The 23,943-nt window shown below is 56.2% G+C and overlaps 4 protein-coding genes across 14 annotated transcripts; 3 read left to right on the top strand and 1 right to left on the bottom strand.

The window, feature by feature from the left end:
* The first annotated feature begins 37 nt into the window (after window positions 1-37).
* Window positions 38-6,625, top strand: KXD1 (KxDL motif containing 1). Of its 8 annotated transcripts, none has more exons than XM_011366778.2 (7): window positions 115-171; window positions 857-883; window positions 2,855-2,976; window positions 3,928-4,080; window positions 4,837-4,883; window positions 5,674-6,006; window positions 6,129-6,625. In XM_011366778.2, exons 2-7 carry the CDS (start codon window positions 857-859, stop codon window positions 6,149-6,151), a joined length of 705 nt encoding a protein of 234 aa, XP_011365080.1. In that variant the 5' UTR covers window positions 115-171; the 3' UTR covers window positions 6,152-6,625. The 8 variants fall into 8 exon arrangements, 7 of the variants coding, with proteins under 7 accessions (XP_011365079.1, XP_011365080.1, XP_023390257.1 ...); XR_896277.2 differs by having other exon boundaries at window positions 121-171; window positions 5,706-6,006; XM_023534489.1 differs by having other exon boundaries at window positions 5,842-6,625.
* Window positions 6,626-7,588: 963 nt separating this feature from the next.
* UBA52 (ubiquitin A-52 residue ribosomal protein fusion product 1) lies at window positions 7,589-9,994 on the top strand. 3 transcript variants are annotated; one of them, XM_011366773.2, is made up of 5 exons: window positions 7,589-7,705; window positions 8,627-8,749; window positions 8,959-9,045; window positions 9,618-9,720; window positions 9,803-9,994. In XM_011366773.2, exons 2-5 carry the CDS (start codon window positions 8,647-8,649, stop codon window positions 9,894-9,896), a joined length of 387 nt encoding a protein of 128 aa, XP_011365075.1. In that variant the 5' UTR covers window positions 7,589-7,705; window positions 8,627-8,646; the 3' UTR covers window positions 9,897-9,994. The 3 variants fall into 3 exon arrangements, with proteins under 3 accessions (XP_011365075.1, XP_011365073.1, XP_011365074.1); XM_011366771.2 differs by having other exon boundaries at window positions 7,631-7,727; XM_011366772.2 differs by lacking the exon at window positions 7,589-7,705 and adding an exon at window positions 7,785-7,953.
* A 1,029-nt stretch (window positions 9,995-11,023) lies between these two features.
* Window positions 11,024-13,752, top strand: REX1BD (required for excision 1-B domain containing). Of its 2 annotated transcripts, none has more exons than XM_011366769.2 (5): window positions 11,024-11,263; window positions 11,350-11,432; window positions 11,643-11,958; window positions 12,854-12,933; window positions 13,522-13,752. In XM_011366769.2, the coding sequence occupies exons 1-5, from the start codon at window positions 11,162-11,164 to the stop codon at window positions 13,592-13,594; spliced, it is 654 nt and encodes a 217-aa protein (XP_011365071.1). In that variant the 5' UTR covers window positions 11,024-11,161; the 3' UTR covers window positions 13,595-13,752. The 2 variants fall into 2 exon arrangements, with proteins under 2 accessions (XP_011365071.1, XP_011365072.1); XM_011366770.2 differs by having other exon boundaries at window positions 11,109-11,263; window positions 11,754-11,958.
* Window positions 13,753-14,045: 293 nt separating this feature from the next.
* On the bottom strand, window positions 14,046-23,941 carry CRLF1 (cytokine receptor like factor 1; the record flags this gene model as incomplete). The annotated part of the gene is made up of 9 exons (XM_011366764.2): window positions 14,046-14,373; window positions 14,818-14,860; window positions 14,988-15,175; window positions 17,006-17,174; window positions 17,254-17,411; window positions 18,335-18,504; window positions 18,675-18,804; window positions 19,154-19,435; window positions 23,854-23,941. Coding segments are annotated over 9 exons (1,242 nt in total), but the record flags the coding sequence as incomplete, so codon positions are not given.
* Between the last annotated feature and the right edge of the window lie 2 nt (window positions 23,942-23,943).

Below are 23,943 nucleotides of genomic sequence, written 5' to 3'. Positions count from 1 at the left end.
CAAGGGAACAGAAGCTGCACATAAGCCCCACCCCTTCCTGCCGCGCCTCCACGCACACAATTAGGCCCCGGACGCGTCGCTGCCACGCGCACTCGCACGTATGGTGCGTGGTGACGTCCCGGCGGCGCGGGCGCCATCCCGGAAGCGCGAGCAAGGCTGCCAGATGTGCAGGTGCTGCTGCCACCGACGCCGGGGCCGAGTTCGGGGTGGGGTTGGGACTGTTGGGGCTGCTGGGGAGCCGGACCGGGTCGAGCGTGATCCTTGGGCTGTCGGGGGGTGGGACGTGCTGCTGGCCACATCTGGGCACCCCTTCTGCGGACCGGTCTTAGGTTCCCCGTATGTTCAGTGGATCCCGCTCCCGGTTGCGGGAGTTGGGGCCGCCTGTGTTCACGCTGTGCCGTGTCACCCAGAACCGTGCGTTGCCCTGGTTAGGCCTTAGTTTCCCTGCTTTTCAAGGGCGCGGCGTGAGGGGATATGCGAGCCCCGCCCCCACTCCGGGGTTTTGCTAAGCTTGAGCCGCCTAATTAAATTATGTTAAATGATCTGGGTACAATCGCGGTGCCTCTCTGCCTCGCTGTTTGACCTTGGGCAACGGAGCCCATCTTCGTGAGCCTTAGTTGCCCTCAGAGATGATAGTGTCTGCCTCGTAGGGGTGATTAGGGATTAAATTTGCTCATGTTCTTGGGAGCACCAGGGAAGTCCTCGTCAAAACGCTGATTCCAGCGCCCCGCCCTAGGATTTCTTCACGCTTCCCTTGGAGAAACAGCCTGCTCCGAGATCATCGTCTTATTACTGTTGGTTTCAGTTCTCACATAGTACTGTGAGATTCTGATTCTTTGTTATTCTCGTTTTCTAGATGAGAAGACCAACTCAGGGAAGTGAGGTGACTCTCCCAAGCCCACACAACCTCCCTCTCTGTCTGTTTCACTAATAAATATATTTGGAGCAGGAACCAGAACTCTTGCTGGGTCATTTTCACCCTTATGTGGTCCAGACTAGCTGTTAGTCAGGAAAGGCTTCCTGACAGAGGTAGCTGGGGATGGAGGGGTGTGCCTTGAATCCCTCACATGTGGGAGAAGAGCACAGGAAAGGAAAGAGCCCAACTTTGATGCAGAACTGTTTCCTGCAGGCCCAAATCTTGCACCTGCCAGGCTTAGCTGTGGGCTTCTAGCTACATGACTCTGTCCTTTGAGCCCAAGTATCCTCTTTATACATGATCATGGTTTTTTAGAACTGTAGAGACTGTGAGTGTCTGTACTTGGCACATAAACAGTGGTTATTGGGCGGGCAGGCAGAATCTCATCAGGTGTGGCACTTTACTTCCAGAAGCCATGTCGGGGCTGCAAACAGCTAAACCAGATTCAGGGCACAAATACTCTTGGCTTCCATGGTGGGTAAAAAAGTAGTTGCTAACATTTGTAAATGAGGTGATTTCACAGGGAAAAAAACATCCGTTTTTCTTTTTCTACATCTACAGAACTTGGTCATCCTAGGTGGTCTCCCATCCAAGTACTAACCAGGTCTGACCCTGCTTAGCTTTTGAGATCAGACAGGATCGGGCTTGCATTTTTCTTTTTTCTTTCTGGATGAAAATGAGAAGTCAGGCAAGAAGCTGCTCTAAGCAGCAACAGCTGTCCTATCATGGGTAGTTAGCGAACACCTGTATAGATTCACACCTTTGTGGTTCCTGTGGACCATGGGCATTTGAGTTATGACTCAGGTTCACTGGCTATGTGACAATGGCTCAGTGCCTCAGTCTCTTAGCTTCCGTTTTCTCACATGTAAATAAGGGTTACAGTTTCCATATATAAAGTTAGTACCTCGTTTAGCTTACAGTAGGTGTTCAATAAAGAGCAAGGTGGATTAAGTGGGCTTTGAAAGCCCTTCTTGATCGTGTGTTTGTGTATCTAAACCAATGGCAAGTGGGCTTTTCTTGGCCATTAAATGTGTGGGCCATAGAACCAAGGTATGCCGGGATTCTGGGTTTTTCCTGAAGTCCCCTACCAGTAGAGTCAGTACTGAAGCTGTGACTTTTCTTGCCCTGGCCTGATACAGGAAGCCCCCACCCACTAGGATCGTCATCTGTGTGCCAGGGACGCTAAGAGCCCCAGAGCCATCTAGGGGGTGCTGGAGCCTATAGCCTGCCTGGTTTTGAGTACCTGTAATTCTTGGCTTTAATTTACTGTTAAAAGTTAGTGGCAGAGCTGAGTTTGAACGATCCTGTTTGCCTCTGCCAAGTGAAATTCTGGCAATCCCTTGCTGTAAGCCATGTTCTGAGCTGTGCTCTGGAGACAGAGCAGCAAGCGAGACAGACATGCCTCTGCTCTCTTGGAGCCGATAGTGCTGTGGAGGTGACAGGCAAACAGGTCAACTGAAAACTAAGATAATTTCAAACAGAGATGAGCCAGTGAAACAATTAAAACAAGGTGAAGTGATGAGAGTGACCAAGGACCTCCTGGGAGAGAAGACATGAGGTTGTGATAATCTGAAAGGGCAGCCATGCATGCTCCACCAGTGGGGACAGCAGGTACAAAGGCCTTAAAGTGGGAATGGGCAGATGCAGGGAGGCATGGGAGGAGTTGGGCAGATCTGGGCAGGTGGAAGGTGCCAGTGGCCTTGGGCTCATGGAGAGTAGATGCCAGAGAGTGGGAATGGGATTCTGATGTGCTTGAGTACAAGATGATCTCTTGTAGTTCTTGAAACACCCTCAAATTTCCAGGATGACAAAGCTGAGGCTCAGGTGGCATGACTAACTCACTTTCAAGCAGCCTGTGGGGTTCTTGGTTCCTCCTCTCTGTCCTATATTCCCCCAATGTCTGGTGTAGACTGAAGACTTTCTTCCTTCCTGTTTTAGGCAGCGGAGGAGGAAGAAGAGATGGACCCCCCGGACTCAGCCTCGAGGGTCTTCTGCAGCCGCATCCTGAGCATGGTGAATGTGGATGACATCAACGCCATCATCCTGGCCCAGAAGAACATGTGAGCAGTGGCCAAGCATCCTAGGCCCGGGCATGGGAAAAAAAACACTTGCCAGCCAGCATTCTTGTCAGACCTGCCCCGACCCCAGCCTCACTGGCTCCAAAGTAAATTCCTTCCTGGCCTGGAGGTGAAGGCCTGGCACAGGAAGCAGGGCTTTGAGCTGGTTTCACAGCTGCAGATGGCTTTGGGGTAAGGGGCTGCAGCAGCTCCTGTCCCAAGGCCTGGGGTGGGGAAGAGTTGGGATAAGAAGAGGCTGCTGGGAGATATAAGGGAGCAGGTAGGCTGAATTCCTGTTGGAAACCTGGTCTCTGAGAGTCCAGGCTGTTTGTCTGCAAGCAACTGAGGTCTCTTGGAAGGGCCGTGAATGCCTTTTTGCCTTCCTTGGTGCTTGGCACCATAACCATTGCAGCCCCGTTCTAATTCTGGCCTGACCTGTGAGGAAGAAGGGCTGACACAATCTTAGGGTAGAAGTGTAGTCTCCTAGGGCTTCATTTTTGTGTCTTTAAGCCAAAGGCTCTTCCTTCCATTTATGACACAGCACAGCACTTGCCCTGTGACAGATTGCTGGGTATGTCTGGGTTTCAGTAACACCCATCTTTCTTCTAGTTCCTTAGGTCACATTCAGACCTGACCCTGGGAAATTCCCAACATGAGGAGAGACAAAACCAGACACAAATTTTCCTAGCCCCATGGTGTCAGGGCTGTGCCAGAGAAACATCCTGAGGTTAGGGGAGTCAGGGAAGTAAAATCTGCTTGAGGGAGGGGGTAAAGGCTACACAAGAAGGGTTCACTTGAATGGAGTTTGCTAGGTGGCTCATTCACCAGGCAGAACTCTGTAGGAAAAGGGAACAGCACATGAAAAGGTCATGGATTAGGAAAGGGCTTAGCATGATCAGTTGGCAGGGTCCTATAGGCTGAGCAGAGGGGTTGGGGCCCTTTCTCTGCCACCAGGCTAGACCGCTTTGAGAAGACAAATGAGATGCTGGTGAACTTCAACAACCTATCAAGCGTCCGCCTGCAGCAGATGAGCGAGCGCTTCCTGCACCATACAAAGACTCTGGTGGAGATGAAGCGGGACCTGGACAGCATCTTCCGCAGGATCAGGTGAGTGCTTGGCCCTGCTGGCCTCTGTCTTCCCCTCCAAGCCCTGGTTCCTCCCTTTTCAATGAGGGCCACCCAGGTGTTCCATGTAACATGCCAACAGAGAGAGATCCAGCTCACTTATTTTATGAGGCTTCATCATGTACTTAGCATCCAAAAACATCTGAACTCTGGGATAAAAATTAAGTTTCTGAATTTAAATTTTATTTATCTTTCAAAAAGTGCAACATAGCACCAAACATATGCAGAAAAGGCAGGCAAGAGTCGATAGTGAAAGGCAATCCTCCTCTTTCCCTAGCCCTCCACCTAGGTCTTCTCTGAAGAGGTAAATGAGATTGCAGCCAGCATTCCCTGCCCCGATGGGCCTCACTCCCTAGGACAGAGGGACAGATTGAGACAAGTAGCCCAGAGCAGCTGTTGAGGAAGGGGTGGAGAAGCTTCCTAGAAGGTTGTCCAGATAGATGAGGATTAGAAGTCAGAAAGACATTACAGATAGAGGGCCCAGCAAGTGCCCCAATCCAGGCCCGAGGACGCACAGAAACTGACAGCTGGGTGGCTGGTGCCCAACCAGAGGATGCAAGGTCCTAAGGGCCAAGTGCCTTGGCCTCCCTCCAGCATGGGAGCAGAATGTGACAAGCAGTGAGGGAGGGGTTCCCACTGCCCACCCACCTAGAGCCAACCACAAGGGTTGCTGCCCTGCATTGGGCCTAGCATGTCCACTCAACAGGTTCAGCCTATGTGCCTTCCCTTACCCCACAGGATGCTGAAAGGAAAGCTGGCCAGGCAGCACCCAGAGGCCTTCAGCCGTAAGTGTCACCCAGGGTTCCTGCGCCCCATGTCTTGACCTCTGCATCCCTTGGATGCCAGCACCCTCAGCCCAGGGCTGGCTTCCAGAAGGTCTCCTCAGGGACTGGTGGGCCCAGAGACCTGGGATAGGGGTGGGGGTGCGGGTGCTGGCCTGGCCTTCTTGGCAACCTGCAGCACGGGTGCTGGGACCAAAGTCCCTTGCCTGTGGGGAGGTGCACAGTGGAACATAGATAAGAATGATGACAATCCTTGTCCCAGTGAGCACCATATACCCCTACAAGCCAGGCTGTTACCCATGAGTTGGGGGGCTGTGTCCCCATTTTACACAGACACCCATGAGTTGGGGGCTGTGTCCCTGTTTTACACAGGGGGAAACTGAGGCCCTAAGGGACAGTGACTTGTCAGAGGAAGTGCAACATCCTCCCAAGCTGAGCCTTGGTTACCCCATGTGCTGAATGGGCCAGTAGCTCCCCACATAAGGGCTGCTGATAACCACAGGTACAGAGGCAATGCTGTCATCATCAGCCCCAGTTTATCAAGCAAGGAGCTGAGGCAAGGCCAAGTGAGAATCCTGGCCCAGGTGACACATCTGAAGGCAGAGCCAGGCTCAGGCTCTCTGCTAAGGCCCATGTTGGCCTGACCCAGAGAACCTGGGTCCTTGCCTCACCTTAAAGGGAGGCCTCTTACCTGCCTGGGCCTCAGTTCCCTCTTCCATAAAATGGGACAAGTTATGCCCTATGCAGGGTGGGGCTGTCAGGGATCACAGGCCCAGTTAATCCCTCATCACAGTGACTGACCAATTCCTGGGCCTCCTTACCCAGATGTCCCAGAGGCATCCCTCCTGGAGGATGAGGATGAAGACCCCATCCCACCCAGCACCACGACCACCATCGCCACCTCGGAACAGAGCACAGGCTCCTGTGACACCAGCCCCGACACTGTCTCTCCCTCCCTCAGCCCTGGCTTTGAGGACCTGTCCCATGTCCAGCCCGACTCCCCTGCCATCAACGGCCGCAGACAGACAGACGATGAGGAGATGCTGGGCGAGTAGCCCTGCTCCCAGGCGCTCTAAAGGGTCTCAGGGCAGTGGCAGCACTCCTCATGTGTCTGATGTGGCAGAAGGTAATCCTGCCTCAAGATGGTCAGCTTTGCCACCTTATTCTTGGGCTCCCTGGGGGATAAGGGGTGTGGAATTCCTGGGGGTCTCATTCCTACTCCTTCCTCACTGATTGCCTCTCCTGTAGACCCTGTGCCAGGCCAGGGATGAGCACCAGCTGGAATTGTTGGGCTGGGTGCAAGGAAGCCTTTCCAGAGGCAGGCCTGAAGTCTGCACTGAACAACACTTAAAGGTTCCCAGAGACCAAAGCCAGACGACTCCTGCCCCAGCATCCCTCAGGACCCCCTTGAGGTAGAACAAGATCATGTCTGAGTTCACCCCAGCCCACTCCCTGCCCCTTCCTCCAATGAAAGTATTAAATACTTTCTCTAATTGATATCTCAAGGTTTCTGAAAAAGCTATAGAAAGCTCAAGACAGGCTGCCCATTTGCTCAGCCTTGAGCCATAAGGCTCACGTTTCTCTGAACAGAGGTGTGGACCCTGAGGGCCCTTTAGGCCTATCCTGGGGCCTCCGTGGAGCAAGCTGAATCACCTTGGAAATCAGAGTTTAACGGAATATTTTTGTACCCGATGTTTACAGTTGCTGTTGGGAAGTTATCAATAAAAAGACTCTGTTACTATAAAGGGTGTACCTAGGAGTGGCTTCCTTCCATCCTTGGGTACATCAGCTCAGAAGGGGGACAAGCAGTGTATGTGGGACAGGATGGGGTGCTGACAGCCAGGCACCACTGGGTCAGAAAGAGATGTGGCTGCCCTTGGTGCGAATCTCCGGTGGTGGCAGCCATAATAACCCAAGTTCTTTTTACCATTGCTCACAACACTGTTCCCTTAGCTCCTCCAGATGTCACAGGGTAGGCTCCGCAGGGAGCTGAGCTGGGTCTCATTCTCCATTAGACACACAGTCCCTTCTTTGAACCACTTAAGAAATTACATTATTGAAGGCATCTTCCAAGACCCGAGAGTGTCTGCTTTTGCCTGGTCCACAGAGGCGCGGGGAAGAGTTTAATAAAGAGGTACGCTGCCAAATCCACAAGTAACTTCATCCTCACCTCTTTCCCGTACCTGGCACTTCTTAGCCATTCACGAGTCTCCTGGTTCCTACATCCAATAGAGCCCCTGGGTCTCTTTCTGTTTACTTGAGTTAATGCACCAGCCCCACAAGCTTCTTGCTCTTCGAAGCACCGCCCTGAAATCCTTCCGCGCACAGCGAATCGAGAGCTGACTGCAAATAACTGACTCCAGGAGTTAGGTTCCTGGGTGGCCCTCAGGGGTCCTGCCCCTGCACGTCCTCCTACCTTCCCTGCCACACAAGCCTGCGTCCTGGGCCTACAGACCCTCTGCTTAATGCCTTCGCTTTAGCACAAAAGAATCTACTCAAGTACCCGAGCACCAGCAACGTGCTATCTTCAGCCGACCTGAGACGGCAGGTAGAAAGGCCTGGGGAGGTGTAGCAGTCTCCTCATGTGACCCGGGGGCGAACCCACACCCAGAAGCAAGAGGTCGCACGAAGCTCGCTCGCAGGCACCACCCCTTCGTTCGGCAGCACTGAACATAGCAGCGGGGCGGGGCCAAGGGCGGGGCACAACGCGCGGCGCGTATTGTGACGCAAGCGCGCGGCGTGCTCGGTGCGCAGGCGCTTTCTGCGGCGATTTGGCGGTTTCCGGTTCCGCCGCTCTCTTTCTCTTCAACGAGGCGGCCGAGCAGGTCGGGGCCGGCGTTCGTGCGGGTTCGCGCTGGGCCGGGATCGGGCAGGAAGCTGCGAGGGCCACGGGGGCTCGAGCAGCGCAGGGGGCTGCCCCGAATCCATCCGTGCGGGCCAGGTTCCGCGAGTCGGCTGAATAGGGAGCATTGGGCCGGTGTTCCGAGTCCCGGCTGAACCCCGGGAGGTGAACCGGCTTTTAGGAGAGTGGCTTGCCCGCGCCACCTGCCTGAGCTATCCGACGAGGCCTTGGGTCAGGGATGGGTCCTCTTGGGGAGATCCAAGTTAATGGGGAGGAGTATTAAGCATGTAAATTGTCTCCGTGCCAGATAGTGTCAGTTCCTTTAAAATTATTACCCCCGATCACAGGCTGAGTCATTACCTATTTTGTTTTCTACATCTGTAAGGAGAGGCTGGTAGTGTCCACCTTGTAGGCCTTTTTTATTTTTTTCCGATGAAAAAACCTGTGTAAACAAATATCTGGCACTTAGTTGGCAAGTAGTTATGGGTTGGTGCAAAGACAAGAGGTATGATCTGAGAAGTTTAGGGGTAACTGAGAAGGAAACCAAAGTGAGTTTGAGCTTGGAGTTGGAAAAGAAAGGGTTTAGGGGGTGGCTCCCAAGATGGGATTCCAGTCCAAGCTGCAGGAAGGGCATTTTGTGGAGCAGATACGGCTATGGGCTCGTGGAAGAGGGAGGAAGGGAGGAAGGAAGGAAGGAAGGAAGGAAGGATGGATGGATGGATGGGATCTCCAGATCACACACATGGGGAAAATGTATCTGGCAAGATGGTGCCTTAGCCTTGTATTTCTCATTCCATCTGTAGCTTGGAGGGGTGGAAAGAGAGGCACTGGGGCAGACCTGTAGTTGAGGTCAATGCAATGTTTGGACCCGCATTACTCACTGCTTTGTCCTACTCCCCTCCAGTCTCCCCAGCAAACGCAGAGATGCAGATCTTTGTGAAGACCCTGACAGGCAAGACCATCACACTCGAGGTCGAGCCCAGTGACACCATTGAAAATGTCAAAGCTAAAATCCAAGACAAGGAGGGTGAGTTGGGCTGGGTCTGGGTGTTGGCCTTGGACAGACCTCAGTTTTGACAGTGCTTCTGCGTAATCTCAGGAAGGCAGCTTGTCATCTCTGCCTCGGTTTCCCTTTTGATAGATTAGGAATAATGATCGAGCAGGCCTATAGAGTGAGGGAGAACTACCAGTAATATGTTTGCCAGAGCCTCAGTAACAGCTGCTTTCTCTCTCTAGGCATCCCACCTGACCAGCAGCGTCTGATTTTTGCGGGCAAACAGCTGGAGGATGGCCGCACTCTCTCAGACTATAATATCCAGAAAGGTATTGGGGATGTGGTGGCTGGACAGGTCTCCATGAAGCCTAGGATCCAGATGGGGCACTTGACAGCCTTCTTGGCACCAGGAAAGGGTTTGGGAGGATGGTTCTTAAAGTGAGGATCAGAGGGGGTAGGCGAGTTCTGCTTTACAAGATACTGTTTTCATCGTTGGAAAGTGTCCTGTGATCTCAACGTGTTTCCAAATGGCAATCATTTCCCATGTTCTTGTTCACCTTTTTTTTTTTTTTAGACATGTTTAAAAATGTGATAACTGTAAAGGAAATCACTCCTTGAAGCAATAAGCTTTATCTTCCCTAACAAAAATGAAAGGTTACCCTCTTACCACTTAGAAATCACCTTTGCCTGTCAGGAAACCCACCTGGACATCACTTTCACGTGTAATATCCTCCAACTCTCCAAGGGCTGGTGTCAGAATCACCCAAGGGATTCTGACATGTCCCTTTCATACTTGAGAAGCCATGGTCTACAGAGCATTGGAGTGCCAGCCCGGCACCTGTTGACTGAGTGCTGGGTCCAGGCTGAGTTGCTGTCTCTCTCCAACCCTCGTTGCCTATAGAGTCCACCCTGCACTTGGTGCTTCGTCTGCGGGGCGGCATCATTGAGCCCTCCCTCCGCCAGCTTGCCCAGAAGTACAACTGCGACAAGATGATCTGCCGCAAGTATGCACACTTGGGGTTGGGCAGACTGGCCCTGGCAGGAGGGGGTCTGGTGCCCTCACCATTTCCTCCTTTTCCCACACAGGTGTTATGCCCGCCTGCATCCCCGTGCTGTCAACTGCCGGAAGAAGAAGTGTGGCCACACCAACAACCTACGTCCCAAGAAGAAGGTCAAATAAGGTCTCTCCGCCGCCTCAGCCCGCAGGGCGGCCACCTGCCTAAACCCCTTGGCCCGGGGGCCTCAATAAAGTTTCCCTTTGATTGACTGGAGCAGTAATTGATGTCCATGTGGCTTGTCTTTGCAATGGGGACTTGACCAAGTTGTAGACATCTCCCTTTGGGACTTGGCTGTTACTTGACTGCCAAGCCCTTGGCAGTCCTGTCCTTTTGGGTTCCAGCTATCTATAAAACAGGCTGTACTCCTGGCTCTTCTTGTCTGGAGGTTTGTCATAACAGCACAATCAGGTTTAGTCCCTTGTGAGCCCACTCATCTGGGTTTTATCTATAACAAGGTGAGACTGTGGATCAGCTGGGCCCTGGGTATGTTCATGTGTGGGTGGATGGGGAGGAAGGGGTACCCCACCTAGTATAAAACACCTATTCTCAATTTTGGACCTTAGACGCACATGGGCCCTACCTGAGACCAGTCATCTCAGGCCTATTGACTCTGATGCTTCTGCAAATCAGGTGAGGGTTGTGCACTGTACTGGCCCTGACATGGCCAAGCTTTTAGGGTGCTTGGAGTAGGTAACCCAGGCCTGGAAAACGCCTAAGAATAGCTGAGATCTGCAGTGCCAGCTAAAGGCTAGAGTCTCGATCACTTCCACAGCTCACTTCCATTTCATCCGTGTCAAACTGACCTCTTCCTCATTAGGCCAGGCCACCACTATCTGGTCTTCCCCATGTCCACCCCTGGAGAAGGAAGCTTCTTAGTTCAAACTAGGTAGTGCATCTCCCGCAGAAAGCTCAGAGACTGCCTCTGCGCTTAGTATGAGGCCCTGTTGGCCACACCTCTTCCCCCAGGCTTCCCTCTGAGGTCATTTCTGAAGTAACAGCCTGCAAGTCATCTAAAGTCAGCTGGGTTCCAGAGACGAGCTCTCTAATGTCGAAGGGCGTTGAAATCCTGCTCTTGTCACAGGTTGTGAGAATGAAAGGAAGTTGGTGTTGACAAGCGAATAGAAACAAACCTACAAACCGAAGGACAGCCTTGCTGTACACAGCCATATATTCAAGAATAAACGAGAAAGCAGGCGCTGGGCGGGAGCAAGCAAAAGGGTGGGGTGGGGATGGGTGCCTGGCCTGAGAAGCCCCCAATTCGCTCTCCATTCTTCCCGGGATATTCCGGTCTTCAGGTTTCCGGGTTGGCGGGCCACAGGCTGGGATCTGGAGACCTCCATGCCTGGAGGGGGCGCCTACCGCAGCGGAGCAACCTACTCGCGTAGTCATGATCACCAACGAGTCCGCGGCTGAGTCCGTGGTCCTCACTGTGCCCAAACCTGCGGCAGCCTCAGAAACCCCGGAGCTCGAGGAGCCGGCGTGGCCCTGGGTGAGCCCGAGTGGGAAAAGGCGCAGGGCGGGTGGTGCAGGCTCGGGGGCGCCGGCTTCATGCCCCAGCCGTACCCCCTTCCGTAGAAAGATGCCCCGATCCGGGCGCTGGTACAGCGCATCCTCCAGTTGCAGGCTGAGCGCGCACAGGCCTTCCGCTGGCTAGAGGAGTAAGTGTGGGCGCAGGGGCCGCAGGGTTCAACCCCCGCCGGATCCAGAGGTGGGCGTGCCCGGGGCAGAGCGGGTCCTCGCGTAGGGGCATTGTCAGGGGCGGGGTTTGTGGGCCAACCCGCTAAGCGTCCCCACTTCCCGAAATGCCACTCCGCCGGGTGTCTCTCCCTTCCCCAAGCGGAGTGGGCCTCTATTGGGTTCACTTGCAGAAATCAGTGTCTTCCACACTCGGGTCCAGGGACACTTCCTGGGGGGCTTTCAGGTGGCCGATGCGGGTACAGAGCCTGGGGACGTAGACTCAGGACTCCCACCTGCCGCAGAGGCCACCGCCAGTACCTGCGCAGCGGCCCGCCCTACGACTTCCCGCGCTACCGGAGCAAAGTGCACGAGGTGACCCAGGCCTTCGCCGCCGTTTCGCGGGAGGTGCTGGCGGTGGAGGCCGAGCTGGCCGGGCCCCGAGCGCAGCCGCTGCTCGCGGGCCATGTGCGCAGCCTGCAGCAGCTGGAACAGACACGCCTGGCCACGGTGAGGCCCCGCCCCCGGCCGCTGCCCCCTACTCCAAGCCCAGTCTCTCTCGCGTTAGCCTTGGCCCACTTTGCGCCTCTTGGGCGAGGGGTCACTTTCCGGACCCCCACAACCCCGCCCCCAGAGTCCCAGACCCCACCTTTTCCTGCCCACTTCAATCTTCCATTAAGGCTTCATTTGGAATTCTCCGGTCTCCTGGTCCCCACCTCTCCATCCGGTTTCATTACAGGCTTTTAGTCCCAGGACACGTCCACCCATCCCAGTCCTATCCCGCAGCTTAATGCTTTCCAAAATGCCCCGCCTCCACGATCCTCCTGCCTCTTGGCTTTCCTAATGCCTTAGGTCCGGTCCTCAACCCCTTGCATGTGGAGGAGAATGTGGGTTTTCAAGCCACGTCCCCTCCTTGTAACCCCAGACCCCAACCTATGGTCGGGGCCTACTCCTCCACTAGTGTTCCAAAGCTCTGCCTACTCTGCCCCTTCGGCCAATCCTGGCCGAAATACACTTTTCCCAGGCCAAGTCCACGTGAAGCCACTCCCACTTCCGAGATCCCGGTTCAGCCTACTTCCACGCTGGAATTAACTCCTTGACCCGCCCCAAGACTATGATGCCCCAGCTACTCCACCCAACACCAATCCCTGACTACTATTCCCCTGCCCACATGCAGCCATGCCCATGCCACACTCTATACTGTAGAGCCTGCCTACTCTTCTCCCGTTGGTCCCTCTAAACTGAATCTCAGGCTCCTCCTGTGCAAAGTACAGCCCTCTCAACTCCCCTTGCAACTCTTGGCCATGGCCCAACCTCTGCACTACCTTTCTGGTGTCTCTTCCTCCCTCATGTGTGGGAGGGCAGGAGGTGGCCTCTGACCACTGTGACATCCTCCCCATACTAGGTGGCCCTGCTGCAACTGATGAGGGTGCCAGAACTAACAGGGCAGGAGGACACCCTCCAGATGCACCAGCTGAAAATGAAGTAAGTGTCACCTCCCAGTGGGCTAGCCATGCTAGATTTGCACATGTACCAGGTGTGCCCTAGGGCTGGCACCATCAGACCCTCTGGACCTACACACAACCCTAAGAGTAGGTACACTGGAGTCCACACCTGGTGGCTCCCAGACACACAGCATATATTTCCCCAGTGTATACATTCTCCATTTTCACACCAGACTCACTGTGCATCTCAGATACACACACCAATCTTGTTCACATGGCTGGACTCAGAGCTTGGACACGGTCACCCAGGCCCACCCCCCGGCACACACCTCCACATTCCTGCCCTCACCCACCCAAGCACGCACACATGCACACCCCCTTGAAATCTGCCAGTCATACCTCCTGATGGCATACACCTACCCAAGATGGCCATTTCTCTTTGCCCACTGTGACTTAAGGGACTATCCCTGCTCCCAAGCACCCAAGTGGTCCTCCCAGCTGCTAGTGCTGCCTGGAGGCTTGGCAGCAGGCAGGAGGGCCCAGGGTTTGTCATAGCCCCCTCAGAGCTGCCTAGTGGAGGCTAATTCGCCCCATCTGGGTTTTATTTATAGTTCCTATCCTCTTTTAGGGTAATTAAAACCATGGAGGCCATCAGTGAGGTTCTCCAGGACCTCAGGTTTGATGCAGAATCTGTCGAGTGATCATGGCTCCTCAGAGACGCACTGAAGGGAGATGGAAAATGGGGCAGGTGGCACCCAGATCAACTCTGATTGCCAGCTGGCCAGGGTTGCACCCCGCTGGGCTGTTGACCCTCCCTGAGGTTGCCACATCTCCCACAATAAAGAAGCATTTGTCTGCAGCTGCTCCACTGTCTGTGTCCTACGGTACTGGTGGGGTTGTGTCTGGGGACAGGGCCCCATAGGGGCAGAGATGGAGGGTGGAACCCCCTCTCCCAACTGAAGAAACTAGTGTTTTGAATCACACTCTCCAAGGAGTTTAACACCAGCTATTTCAGATCCTGGAGAATAAGAATCTGAAATTCTGAGGGCGAGGATTTCAATTGCAAAGGATCGTTAGAAGTCCTCATGCCTCCCCTACAGTCCCCACCCCACTGCAGGCCACTGCAGCTCCAAACTCACCTACACAATCAGAGCACCTAAATAGTTCATTTATTTAAAAAGATTGGAGGGGTCCTGGGTGAGGGGAGTAATGACCTCTCTTCACTCCCAGTCCTGGCAGGGGTTCTGGGCAGCTTAGTTGACCTTCACACACACACACTCCAACTGGGGTGTACCCAAAGATGGCCTCACATGGAGGCCAGAGATGTGATTCTAAGAGCTCAGAGCATCTGCTCCAGCTCCTGCAGAGGGTGCTCGGGCACCCTGTGGTGAGGAAACAGGTGGCCCCAGTCTGGGTGCAGCCCTGGGTCTCCATGCAGCAGGGAGGTCGGTTTCAGCCCTTAGAGCTTATCTGGCAGGACCTGCAAGCAGAGGGGAAGCCAGGCTAAGCGCTGAGCCTGGGAGGGGCCAGCACCACAGAGCAACTGAGGAGGCCCCCATTCAGGTTGTGGTCTTGCCACTTTCAGCTGGGTGACCTAGGGCAGGGTACTGCCTCTCCCTGGGTCTTGGCTCCCCACCTGAGAAATAAGAATATCCATCCCAGGGGTTGTCTTTCAGGTAAAGCCCTTGGTACAGGGCCAGTATGCAGTAGGTGCTCAAACACGCTAACTTCGGCGAATATATTCATTCATTCCTGAGGATGACATTCCACTTTGGATATTTTCAGAGGATCGGGTGCTCTTACTAGGCTAAAAGGGCCAAGCACACAGTAGCTGCTAAGTAGATGCTGATAAATAAAACTGAAGGCTGAGGGTGGGGGGCCCATGTCTCCCTTCCTGTCACCCACCCACCTTAGCCCCCCTTACCTCTCGCCGCGCCGCGTCTGCCCGAGGGCAGGATCCCCTCATCCTGTGCTTGGAAGGAAGGAGGTGGTGTCTGGAGGTTGCGCACCTACCTCCCCACCCCACCCCACCCCACCCCTCAGCTCTCAGCCCTCCTTACCCTCACCCCTCGCCCGCGGGTGCCTCCTTCCTACCTGGTTGCGGGTCTTATGCGACTTTTGCATCCAGGCTCGCCATTGGTCGTAGAGGCGGAAGCTGAGGTTCGAGCAGTACGCGTGCTTCTTAAGCCAGCCCAGGAACTGCTTAAGCTCGCGCCGCACGGGCCCCGAGCTCGGCTCTCCGCCCCGCGGCTCGCACGCCCCGCCGCCCGGGCCCGGGCGTTCTGACGGGGGTGGAGCAGCAGCGTCAAGGCGCGCTCGCCAGAGGGCGCGCGCGGGCAATGGAGGGAGGGTCCTCGCGCAGTGGACTGCATTCCCTCGGTCACCTACCCCTCCCTATTTCCCTGGACCGGGTCCTCCCCACCACCCAGCCCAGCAACTCAGCTGCGACCCTGAGTGGGCTGGGTCAGGGGAAGCAAAGGTCTCTCCGCATCTCTTCCAGGAACCCAATTCCTGTTGCCTGAGTCAGGTGTAAGTGGAAGGGGGTGAGGGAGAAAGTGAGAGGGATGAGACAGAGACAGAGCGGGAAGTCAGAGAAAGAAAGAAGCAGAGGCAGAGACTGAGAGATGCAGGAAGGGCCAAAGACATGAGGAATAGCCAAGGAAACTCAGAGGCAGAAGGGGTGGAGAAAGGGCTGGGGAGGAGGGGACAGATAGCCTGGGAAGTAGGGACACAAGAAAGGCAGAGAGACAAGACAGACGGGAAGACAGTGACAGAATCAAAAGGAGACAGGCCCTGGGATCATGAGCCAATGAAACGGGGAGCGAAGGGGGGTAGGGCCAGGTGGGAGGCCCGCCTGTCGGTCCAGCTGCTCGATGCAGCCAGCCCCAAACAGGCGGCGGATAAGGACATCGGCCTCACGTCATAAATAATGCCGGGGACCCGCTGACAGGCCCTGGCACGGCCCCGGCCCCTGCCGCCCCTGCTGGCCTCCACCGGCCTCCCCAGCCTCCTCCGCAGACGCAGCCTCCTGCTGGCTCCCGTGCAAAAATCGCAGGTGCTGGGCACAAGCAGGGGCCAAGGCTCAGGCCCCTCCCGGTCATGCTAGGTTCCGCCTACCCCTGAACCTGGAGAGGCCCACAATGGGGGATAGGGAGCTAGCTGGAGCCAGGCTCTGCCCCTCCCTGGCCCTGGAAACCTCTAAAACTTTGGTTTCCCCGTCGTCCCACGAGACCGTGTGCCTGGACTTCCCGCAAACTGAGTGAAGATCCCCGTGTGACCTTTGGGGCTGGCTGAACCTCCTGGGGCCTCAGTGCCCTCACCTGAGAAAAAGGGGCCTCCCTTGGGGTGAAACCATGGGGGTGGGGGCAGGGGAAGAGACCTTTAGATGGCGCTCACCATCAGGGAATTTTCCATGGGTTATCTCATCTCACCTGCACAATAGCCTGAGACAGGAGCCATTATTATCCCTGCTTTCCAGATGGGGAAGCTGAGGCCAGACATTTCAAGTAATAGATTTCACATAATTCCACAAAGGAAGAGAATGGAGGTTCGTGGTTTCAGAGGAACCCCAGATGGCAAAGGGAGTCAGACCCAGGTCCCCGATTATATCCGACCCCCTACCTGGATCAGAAGGGGAAACTGAGGCCCGTCAGAGGGAGAATTGGCAGCCCATCAGCCTTGGAAGCAGGGTCTCAAACTTACTTGCCCTTAGGGGCTAGGAAGTGGGTATAGGTGGATGAAACTCACCAGCTGGGGGTGGGGCAATTGGAGAGAGGATCCCACATGAAAGGGCAGCCTTTGCTGATGGGGGCTGTAGAGCAACGCTAGCTATTTTCTGTTACATTTCCTAGACAATTTTTCTAGGGAATCTAGGATATTTGTGTTAAAACTTCCTGTTTTAAATGTCTGCAAGTAGATCAAAGGTGGTTTTGGTTTTTGTTTTTTGTTTTTTTTGGTCAAATGACAAGCCAAAGGAAATTGATCCAGGGGCCACATTCGACCCACGGAGGGCCACCAGTTTGAGACCTCTGCTCTCTTGGAGGAAACAAAACAGAAGCCCAGGCTGGTTTGGGGCTGGTCCCCGGCCCACCCAGCCCTGTTGGGGTGCTCACCACTGCGGGGGGTGGAGGCAGCTGTTGGGTGGCTCCACTCGCTCCAGATCCCTGCCTTTTTGGAGCCGTAGATCCCAAAGGGGTTGCAGCGCACTTGCACGAAGTAGACAGTGCCCGGCTTCAGGCCCGCCAGGCGGCATGAAGTCTGGTTGCTCACGTCGTCCACCACCTGGGCCGCAAGGGCAGGGTCAGAGGCTAGGGTGAGGCGGGGCCAGGGGTAGGGCCGGGGGCGGGGCCGGGGCGGACACCTTCCAATCCACGCTGTCTTCCACGCGGTAGCGGATCTGGTACTTGGCTTGGAAAAGGAAGTCCTTGAGAGCCGGCGGGGAAACCCAGCGCACGCTCAGCTGGTCCTCCAGGCCCCCAACGCGGCTCACATGCACGTCGGGCGGGGGATCAGTGGTCACTGCGGGGGCAGGGGGGGACTTAGTCATGGGCTTCTAGTTCCTGGCTGCCCCCTCTCTGTGTTCAAATCCCAGAGTACGTGGCTTAGGTGGCACCTGCTTCCGTTCCTCCCCCTACCCCCCACCCCCGCCCTCTGGAGGACTGGTGGATTACATTAGACAATATTCGGGAAACACTCAGCGCCTAGAAGCACTCAATTAATGTTAGCTGTTATCACCATTATTATCTGTGACAGGAGAAATGTAATCCTATCTTTAGGGAACTCTGTAAAAGCAGACACTGCCTGGCCTATGATATTATTATTATTATTATACCCAAGAGGCCTGGGGCGGTCACCATCTACCTCCAAGTCCTGGATATGACAACCTGGGTTCAGCAGGACAACTGAAGCTGAGAACATGCCCACTACAACTTCGGTCCTTAAGGAAGCCATGCGGAAAGCAGGCTGGGGTCAGGATGGCTACAAGCCTGGAGGGATTTGAGAATTCTTCTGGGAGCCTGGTGGGAAGCAGGGATAGCTGGCTCTCCCCCTGAGGCCTTGGTGAGGGGCCGGAAAGGGTTAAGGCACAGGCCTGCTCCAGGCTGAGCAACACCCTAATTAGATTAGGCCCAATTCTGCTGCAGATCATCCATTTCCTGCCTCCTGCCTCTGCGCCCCCCCCCCCAGCTCCAGGCTGCAGCTTCCTGGGGCGCCTCTGACCTGGGCGCCCCCTCCCAGCCCCCCAGGGGGGCCTCCTGCACACCTGGGCTGCTGAGGGGAGGAGGACAGGCCAGGTGTTCTCTAAAGAGTAGGGGTATCCTGGCTGCTTCAGGGGGCTGAGGACAAATGGGTACTCCCAACCCTGACCAGCCGGGTTAGGACCAAAGATGCAGCTGTGGCTGGGTTGGGGGGGGGCAGGATCATCTTTGAGGGGGGCGCCTCACCCACATCCAGGATGTCCAGTGTGAGCACATCTGAGCGGGCTGAGCCCAGCCGGTTGGTGGCTTCTACCCAGATCTCGTAGGGCGTAAAGAGGGCCAGGTCCTTGGGAATGTGGCAGGAGTAGGGTCCCACTGTGTGGTACTCCTCACATGTGTTGTCTTGCCCATACCACCTGCAGGGGCAGGAGGGGGATGAGGACACATGAGGGCCCCTTCAAGGCCTCAGACATCACCAGGGCAGCCCCAAAGTACAGATGGGACACCAGGCTCAGACAGGGCGGATGGGCTTGGCAAAGGCCACACAGCCAGTCTGGGACATATGTCACTGAGGGCCACAACCAACCTCAGCTTGTACTTCAAGGAGTAGTTGGTATGGAGGAAGGTCTCCCCATGGGCCCCCGGTGTCCAGCGGCATGTCAGGTCTTTCATGTTCTTGGACCAGCAACTGATGTTGAAGGGTTTCTCTGGGGGCACTGGGGAGGGGGTGCAGGGGCTGAGGGTCTAGGCCAGCCATGGACAGGCGGAGTTGCTGCTGGCCACCAGCCAGCCCCCACCTTGGAGTGGAAGGGGGGTGGACAAGGGTGCATATTGGCATGACCCCCTGGATGAGCTATCTTGGAGATGGTTGGGGGGGGTAGGGATGTCCTCCAGGCTCTCATTCCCTCCCCAGAGGCTCATACCTCTCAACCTGCGCCAGTGTGGATGCCCACTGTCCAGCCCTAGGCTGGATTCATGCCCCTGGATTCAGGCCCACGATTCATGCCCCTCTCCAGAAGGAGATGCTCCCAAGAGCTACCCCTGAGCATCCTGGGGGCCACTTACGGCCAACATAGAGGCAGGAGCCGGCCAGGATGCTGCCGTCACGTGCGTGGCACACGAGGTTGTCCCCTGACTGCTGCCTGGATCCGTTGAGGTTGGCCAGGGCGAGGGCCAGGGTGGAGGCATTGAGCACGCGGGAGAGCTCGGGGGGCAGGCGACGCCCATTGAGGGTCCAGTAGAGGCCCTCAGCGGTGGGGCCAGGTGGGTCCCCATGCACTGAGCACGTGGCCTGCAGGGAGGAGCCGATGAGGAGCGTGGGATCCTGGGGGCTGATCACAGCCGTGTCTGGGGTCAGAGAGGAGTACGCGTCAGGCCTGAAATAGAGCTTTCCTGAGCCCCCACCATGCTAGGACCTCCAAGACTCATGGCAGTCCGGCAAAGGAGCTCTTTACTATTGTCCCCATTTTACAGATAAGGGAACTGAGGCTCAGTTAGTTCCTTCTAATCCACTTCATCACTGACCTGCTCAAGCCTCTGAGTGGTTACAAACATAAGGTAGAAATGCCCACTCAAACCCAAGTCACCCTTGCTTTGACAAACTATACTCTGCTTTTTCTTTTTCATTTTATTTTATTTTTGGCAATTAGAAATAAGATTGTGTTTTTGCTCTCATATCACCAGGGTCTCGCACACAGTATGTGTCTCTGTGGGGTGGGGGTGGGGTCCCTATGAGAATCCTGTTCATTTTGTGGATGAAAAAGGCTGTGAGAGGTCACGTTCCCTGCCTAAAGTCAATGACTGAAGAACACTCTATTTAAAACTAGATTTGTCAGGCTCCAAAGCCCTGCTCTGTGTTAGAATGGAAAGTGGCTGCGGCAAGCTCTAGGCCCCCAAACCCATCCAAAGGGACTTGATATTATCACCTGTCCCTTGACTCAGTTTTCCTAATCTGGAAAATGGGAACAAAAAAGTTCACAGTTCCCAGGGCCATTATGATGATCAGCTTCTGGGAAGTGACTTCCTAAACTGAGTTGCGTGAGTTGGGTACTGGGAACTGGGGCTTTGGGGATGCCATGGTCTACGACTCCCCTCCTTCTGGTCATTAGGGCAGCCCAGGGCTCCCCCTTTTGGAGTTCAGAACCTAAAAGGATCTTGTTTTACCCACAGGGTAATCAAGGCCCAGAAAACGTGTTCAAGCCCCTGACACTCCTCTCTGAGTCTCAGTCTCCCCATCTGGCAAGTGGGCATCATGGTATCAACTGCACACGTTTGAGAAGAATGAAAATATTGTGGTAAGGACAACCCTGTGGGACCTTTAAGTCAGGCTGACCTCTAGCTCACTGTGGAATCTTGGTCCAGTCACTACTGTGAGCTCTGGGAAGGAGCCTGTCCCTCCAAGAGCAGTTTTGGGACTCATTTGTTCAATCTTTCATTCATCGAGCACCTACAGTGTGCCGGGAGCTCTGGGCACCATGGTGACCAAGATACCCAAGATTCCTACCCTGGTGGGCCTTGAATCCAAGGGAGCAGTAGGAAAAAAGAACAAATAAATATCTAAGAGAATAAATAGGGAGAAAGTAAAGCACAAATCAGTAGTATTGGCTCAATGACCCAGGAGGCCTGCTGGGAGGTGGCATTTGAGCTGAGATATGAATAGAAGAAGTAGCCATGAAAATATGTAAGAGAGACTATCCAGGCAGTGGGAGCATCAAGTGCAAAAGTCCTGGGGCAGGAACAGTATGAAATGAGGTCTGAGAGGTCAGCAGGGGCCGGACTGGCAGGGAGGAGTTACATTTTGGAACAGGGGAGGGGTTTACATTTTAATAGGATCCCCAGGCAGCTGTAAGAAGGGACTGCAGTGGGGCAGAGGGGTGGGGCAGCCCAGCTTCCCTGAGATGGCAGCCAAGGACAGGGTGATCCTGGCCCTCTGGGAGGTCCCCTGAATGCCAGCAAATGCCTTGTGCTGCCCTTCACTGCCCCAGATAGGAGAGGTGGGGTGAATACGGTTCCAGGGGCCGGCCCTGATGATTTTCCGGGGCAAACTTGGCTTGAGAGCCATGTCTTGCTGGAGCCTGGGATCACAGTTGTGTTTGAGGCTTGGCCCAGGGCTCTCCGGAGGTCTCAGCATCCGTGCGAAGGAGCTGGCTGAGCGGGCCAGAGCTGAAGAGGCGGGGGCGGCCGGGGGCGGGGGCCAGGGGGCCGTTCCGGAGGTCCCAGGCAGCCAGCCGCTCACTAATTCGGAATTCCTCCGGCATGAACACGGGCGTGCCAGCATCTCTGCCCTGGCCCACCCACCGCTTCCTGCCTGGGCTCCCCCCAGCGGGGTGGGAGGCACGGCCAGGCCTGCCCAGACCCCAGGCCCATTCCCAACCCTTGGGGGATGGGTCATATCCCTCCTGCCCCCCACCCATCATCACGGCCTAGTCAGGAAGGGGGTCTCTGGGGGGTCCTGCCCTTCTACCACACCCTCCTGGCCTAGGCTGGCGTTGCTGGCTTGCCAGCAGTTGCAGCTGCCCTCTTAGGGCTGGGCGGGGGCCGGGGCGAGAGGGCAAGGCCAGGCGGGCCTGGACAGGCCAACCCCCCTCCCCAACAAGCTCCAGCAAGAAAGGTCAGAGGGAGGCCTTCTCCTCCTGGGATGTGGGTGCCAATCCCAAATGGAGCATGTGGGCAACTGGCTTCCACTCCCTCTCCTGTTCTCAGTTTCTTCTTCTATAAAATGGGAGGAAAATATATTCTACCTGCTGGGGAGATTAATGAGACCAGATCATGAGGTCCAGAGTGCCTAAAAACTTAGATTACAGCCCCTCCCAGCTCTAGGGTCCCAACTGGCTCCTCACTCCCTCCAGGCCTCCCCAAACAATGGGCCAAGGCACTCAGGACTGGGATATACATTCCAGCCAGGAGAAGCAGCTGGGAACAGCCTACTGAGGTTGGGGGGCCCTTGGCCTGATTTTGTGGGCCTCCTAGAAGGCTACCTAAAGCAGATCCCTGGGCTAGTCTCTTGGACAGCCCCCTACTCTCACTCCCTGCCTCCCTGCCTTTCCTGCAGAGCTGGGGCCTTTAAAAGTTTTTTCCTCCCCCCTTTCCAATCTGGAGCCACTGCCATTATTAAAAAGGAACACCATGTGTTTTAAAAGGGAAAAGTGTGAGATTCTCTGCAAGCAACGCAGGAGGGTGGCCTCCGTCCCGGGGTCCCCACAGGGGTCCCCATCTCCCATTCCACTAGTACCTGCAGACACTTTACAACCCACCCGCCTGCTGGTCAGGTGCTAGGACACACCGTAAGTAGAAACATATTGCCGAGGTGTGAGAATCTTTTATTTAATTTCTTACCCCTTAAAGGAAAAAAACACACACACAACAACCACCCCCCACCACCACCACCTTCCCTGCTGCTCTACAGGCTGGGAAACAAAGCCTGTTGTGGATGATGGCACTCACAGGCACTGCCCACTGCCTCGCAGAGTCTTCAGGGGCCCCGGGTGTGGGGGTGGGGAGCCTGGGGCAGTTCCTCACCTGCCCAGGCACCCTGGGCATGCTGGATTTTCAGCAAGTGCCCCTAGCAAGTGCCAGGACCCTGCCCTTTCTAGAGGAGCACCACAGGGAATCTGCAGATAGTTCTTTGCAGTGTGGGGTGGCCTGGGCAGCAGTGTGTGCCCCCCAGGCAACTTATGTGCCCTGACGTGGTGTGTGGGTGTGGGGTGACCGTGAGTGTCCAGGGTAAGCAGTGCCTGCGTGAGGAATGAGTGTGTAACCACGAAAGTGTGTATGCCAGGGATGGAATGTGTGTGCGCCCCGATGGTGTGCGAATGTGCATCTGGGATGCAGTGTGCAAGCGTCTGAGGGCGAGGGTGACGGGCCACAAGCCAGTGAGTCTTTGTGTGTCTCTGGGTGTGTCCCAGAGCGGGTCTAGATAGAGACGGTGTCCTGGCGGGTGTGTCGATAGGATGGGGAGGATGGGGGGAAAAGAGTGCCCGGATACCAGGAGCTCTCAACGGAGTGGGGGTCTTGGCTTGACGGGCTGTGGGTTCCCGCCCTCCCCCCGCAGGCTGCGCCCGCGATGCCCGGACTCGCTGGCTCCCGCTTCCTCTCCCTCTCACCCACTGGCTCACAAAGATTTCTCTCGCTGGAGGCTCCCAGCCCGGCCCAGCCCGGCCAGGAACGGTTCGGAGCGCCCCCGGTGGTAGGGACTCCGTGGACCCCCGAGCGCAGGGTCTCGCTGGGGGAGGGCGGCGGCGCCGGCCCGCAGAGAGGCGCGTCCCCGGGGACCCCGGGCCGCGCGCCAGGCGGCCAGAGCGGCCCCCGTCCCGCCCCGCCTTCCTCGCGGGGCTCATCCCTCCATGGGGGGGGGCCTGCTAGGGGCCGGCACCCAGCGCGCCTACTGCATGCGCCCCCGCCCGCGAGCGGTGCCCCGCGGTTTCCGCGGCTCGGAGTCCGCGGACGCTGTCGCGTGCGCCCACTGAGTCCCTGCGTGCAGGGGGTCCCAGGCCGCGAATCGCAACCTCCGGGGGCTGGGCCAGGCGTCCTTGGCCGGGTGGCCCAGGTAAGAAGGCCTCCGGCATGGAAGCTGAACCCTCAGGCCAGGGAACTGCGACGCCGTGCGCCCCGCAGGTGAGGACGCCCCGAGGGCCATGCCGGGGGCGCCTTCCTTTGTTCCCGGGCCGTCCAGGTGGCGCCTGCACCCCCTCCTCCCCCGCGGCTGCCCCCAGGGCGCACGCTCTCCGCCTAGGCGGGAAGGGGTGACCAGGACGCCGGGTACTCACGGGCTCCTGATCCGGCTCGCGGCGCCCCGAGGACGCAGAGCAGCAGTAGGGGCAGAAGTGGCGGCGGCCGCCGCGCGGATTGGGCGGCGG

This window comes from Pteropus vampyrus, unplaced genomic scaffold, assembly GCF_000151845.1.
Source record: "Pteropus vampyrus isolate Shadow unplaced genomic scaffold, Pvam_2.0 Scaffold126, whole genome shotgun sequence".
Classification (NCBI taxonomy): domain Eukaryota; kingdom Metazoa; phylum Chordata; class Mammalia; order Chiroptera; family Pteropodidae; genus Pteropus; species Pteropus vampyrus.
Note: the sequence above shows the minus strand (reverse complement) of the source record. Positions and strands in the feature narration are given on the sequence as shown.

What these genes read in the sequence shown, in the direction of transcription:
- KXD1 (XM_011366775.2), top strand. Translation starts at nt 857, where the DNA reads ATGAGAAGACCAACTCAGGGAAGTGAG. An exon ending in ATCCTGGCCCAGAAGAACAT is followed by an intron (nt 2,977 to 3,927) that starts GTGAGCAGTGGC and finishes CTCTGCCACCAG; the next exon opens with GCTAGACCGCTTTGAGAAGA. An exon ending in AGCATCTTCCGCAGGATCAG is followed by an intron (nt 4,081 to 4,836) that starts GTGAGTGCTTGG and finishes CTTACCCCACAG; the next exon opens with GATGCTGAAAGGAAAGCTGG.
- UBA52 (XM_011366773.2), top strand. Translation starts at nt 8,647, where the DNA reads ATGCAGATCTTTGTGAAGACCCTGACAGGCAAGACCATCACACTCGAG. An exon ending in TAAAATCCAAGACAAGGAGG is followed by an intron (nt 8,750 to 8,958) that starts GTGAGTTGGGCT and finishes TTCTCTCTCTAG; the next exon opens with GCATCCCACCTGACCAGCAG. An exon ending in AGACTATAATATCCAGAAAG is followed by an intron (nt 9,046 to 9,617) that starts GTATTGGGGATG and finishes CGTTGCCTATAG; the next exon opens with AGTCCACCCTGCACTTGGTG.
- REX1BD (XM_011366769.2), top strand. Translation starts at nt 11,162, where the DNA reads ATGATCACCAACGAGTCCGCGGCTGAGTCCGTGGTCCTCACTGTGCCC. An exon ending in AGGAGCCGGCGTGGCCCTGG is followed by an intron (nt 11,264 to 11,349) that starts GTGAGCCCGAGT and finishes CCCCTTCCGTAG; the next exon opens with AAAGATGCCCCGATCCGGGC. An exon ending in AACAGACACGCCTGGCCACG is followed by an intron (nt 11,959 to 12,853) that starts GTGAGGCCCCGC and finishes TCCCCATACTAG; the next exon opens with GTGGCCCTGCTGCAACTGAT.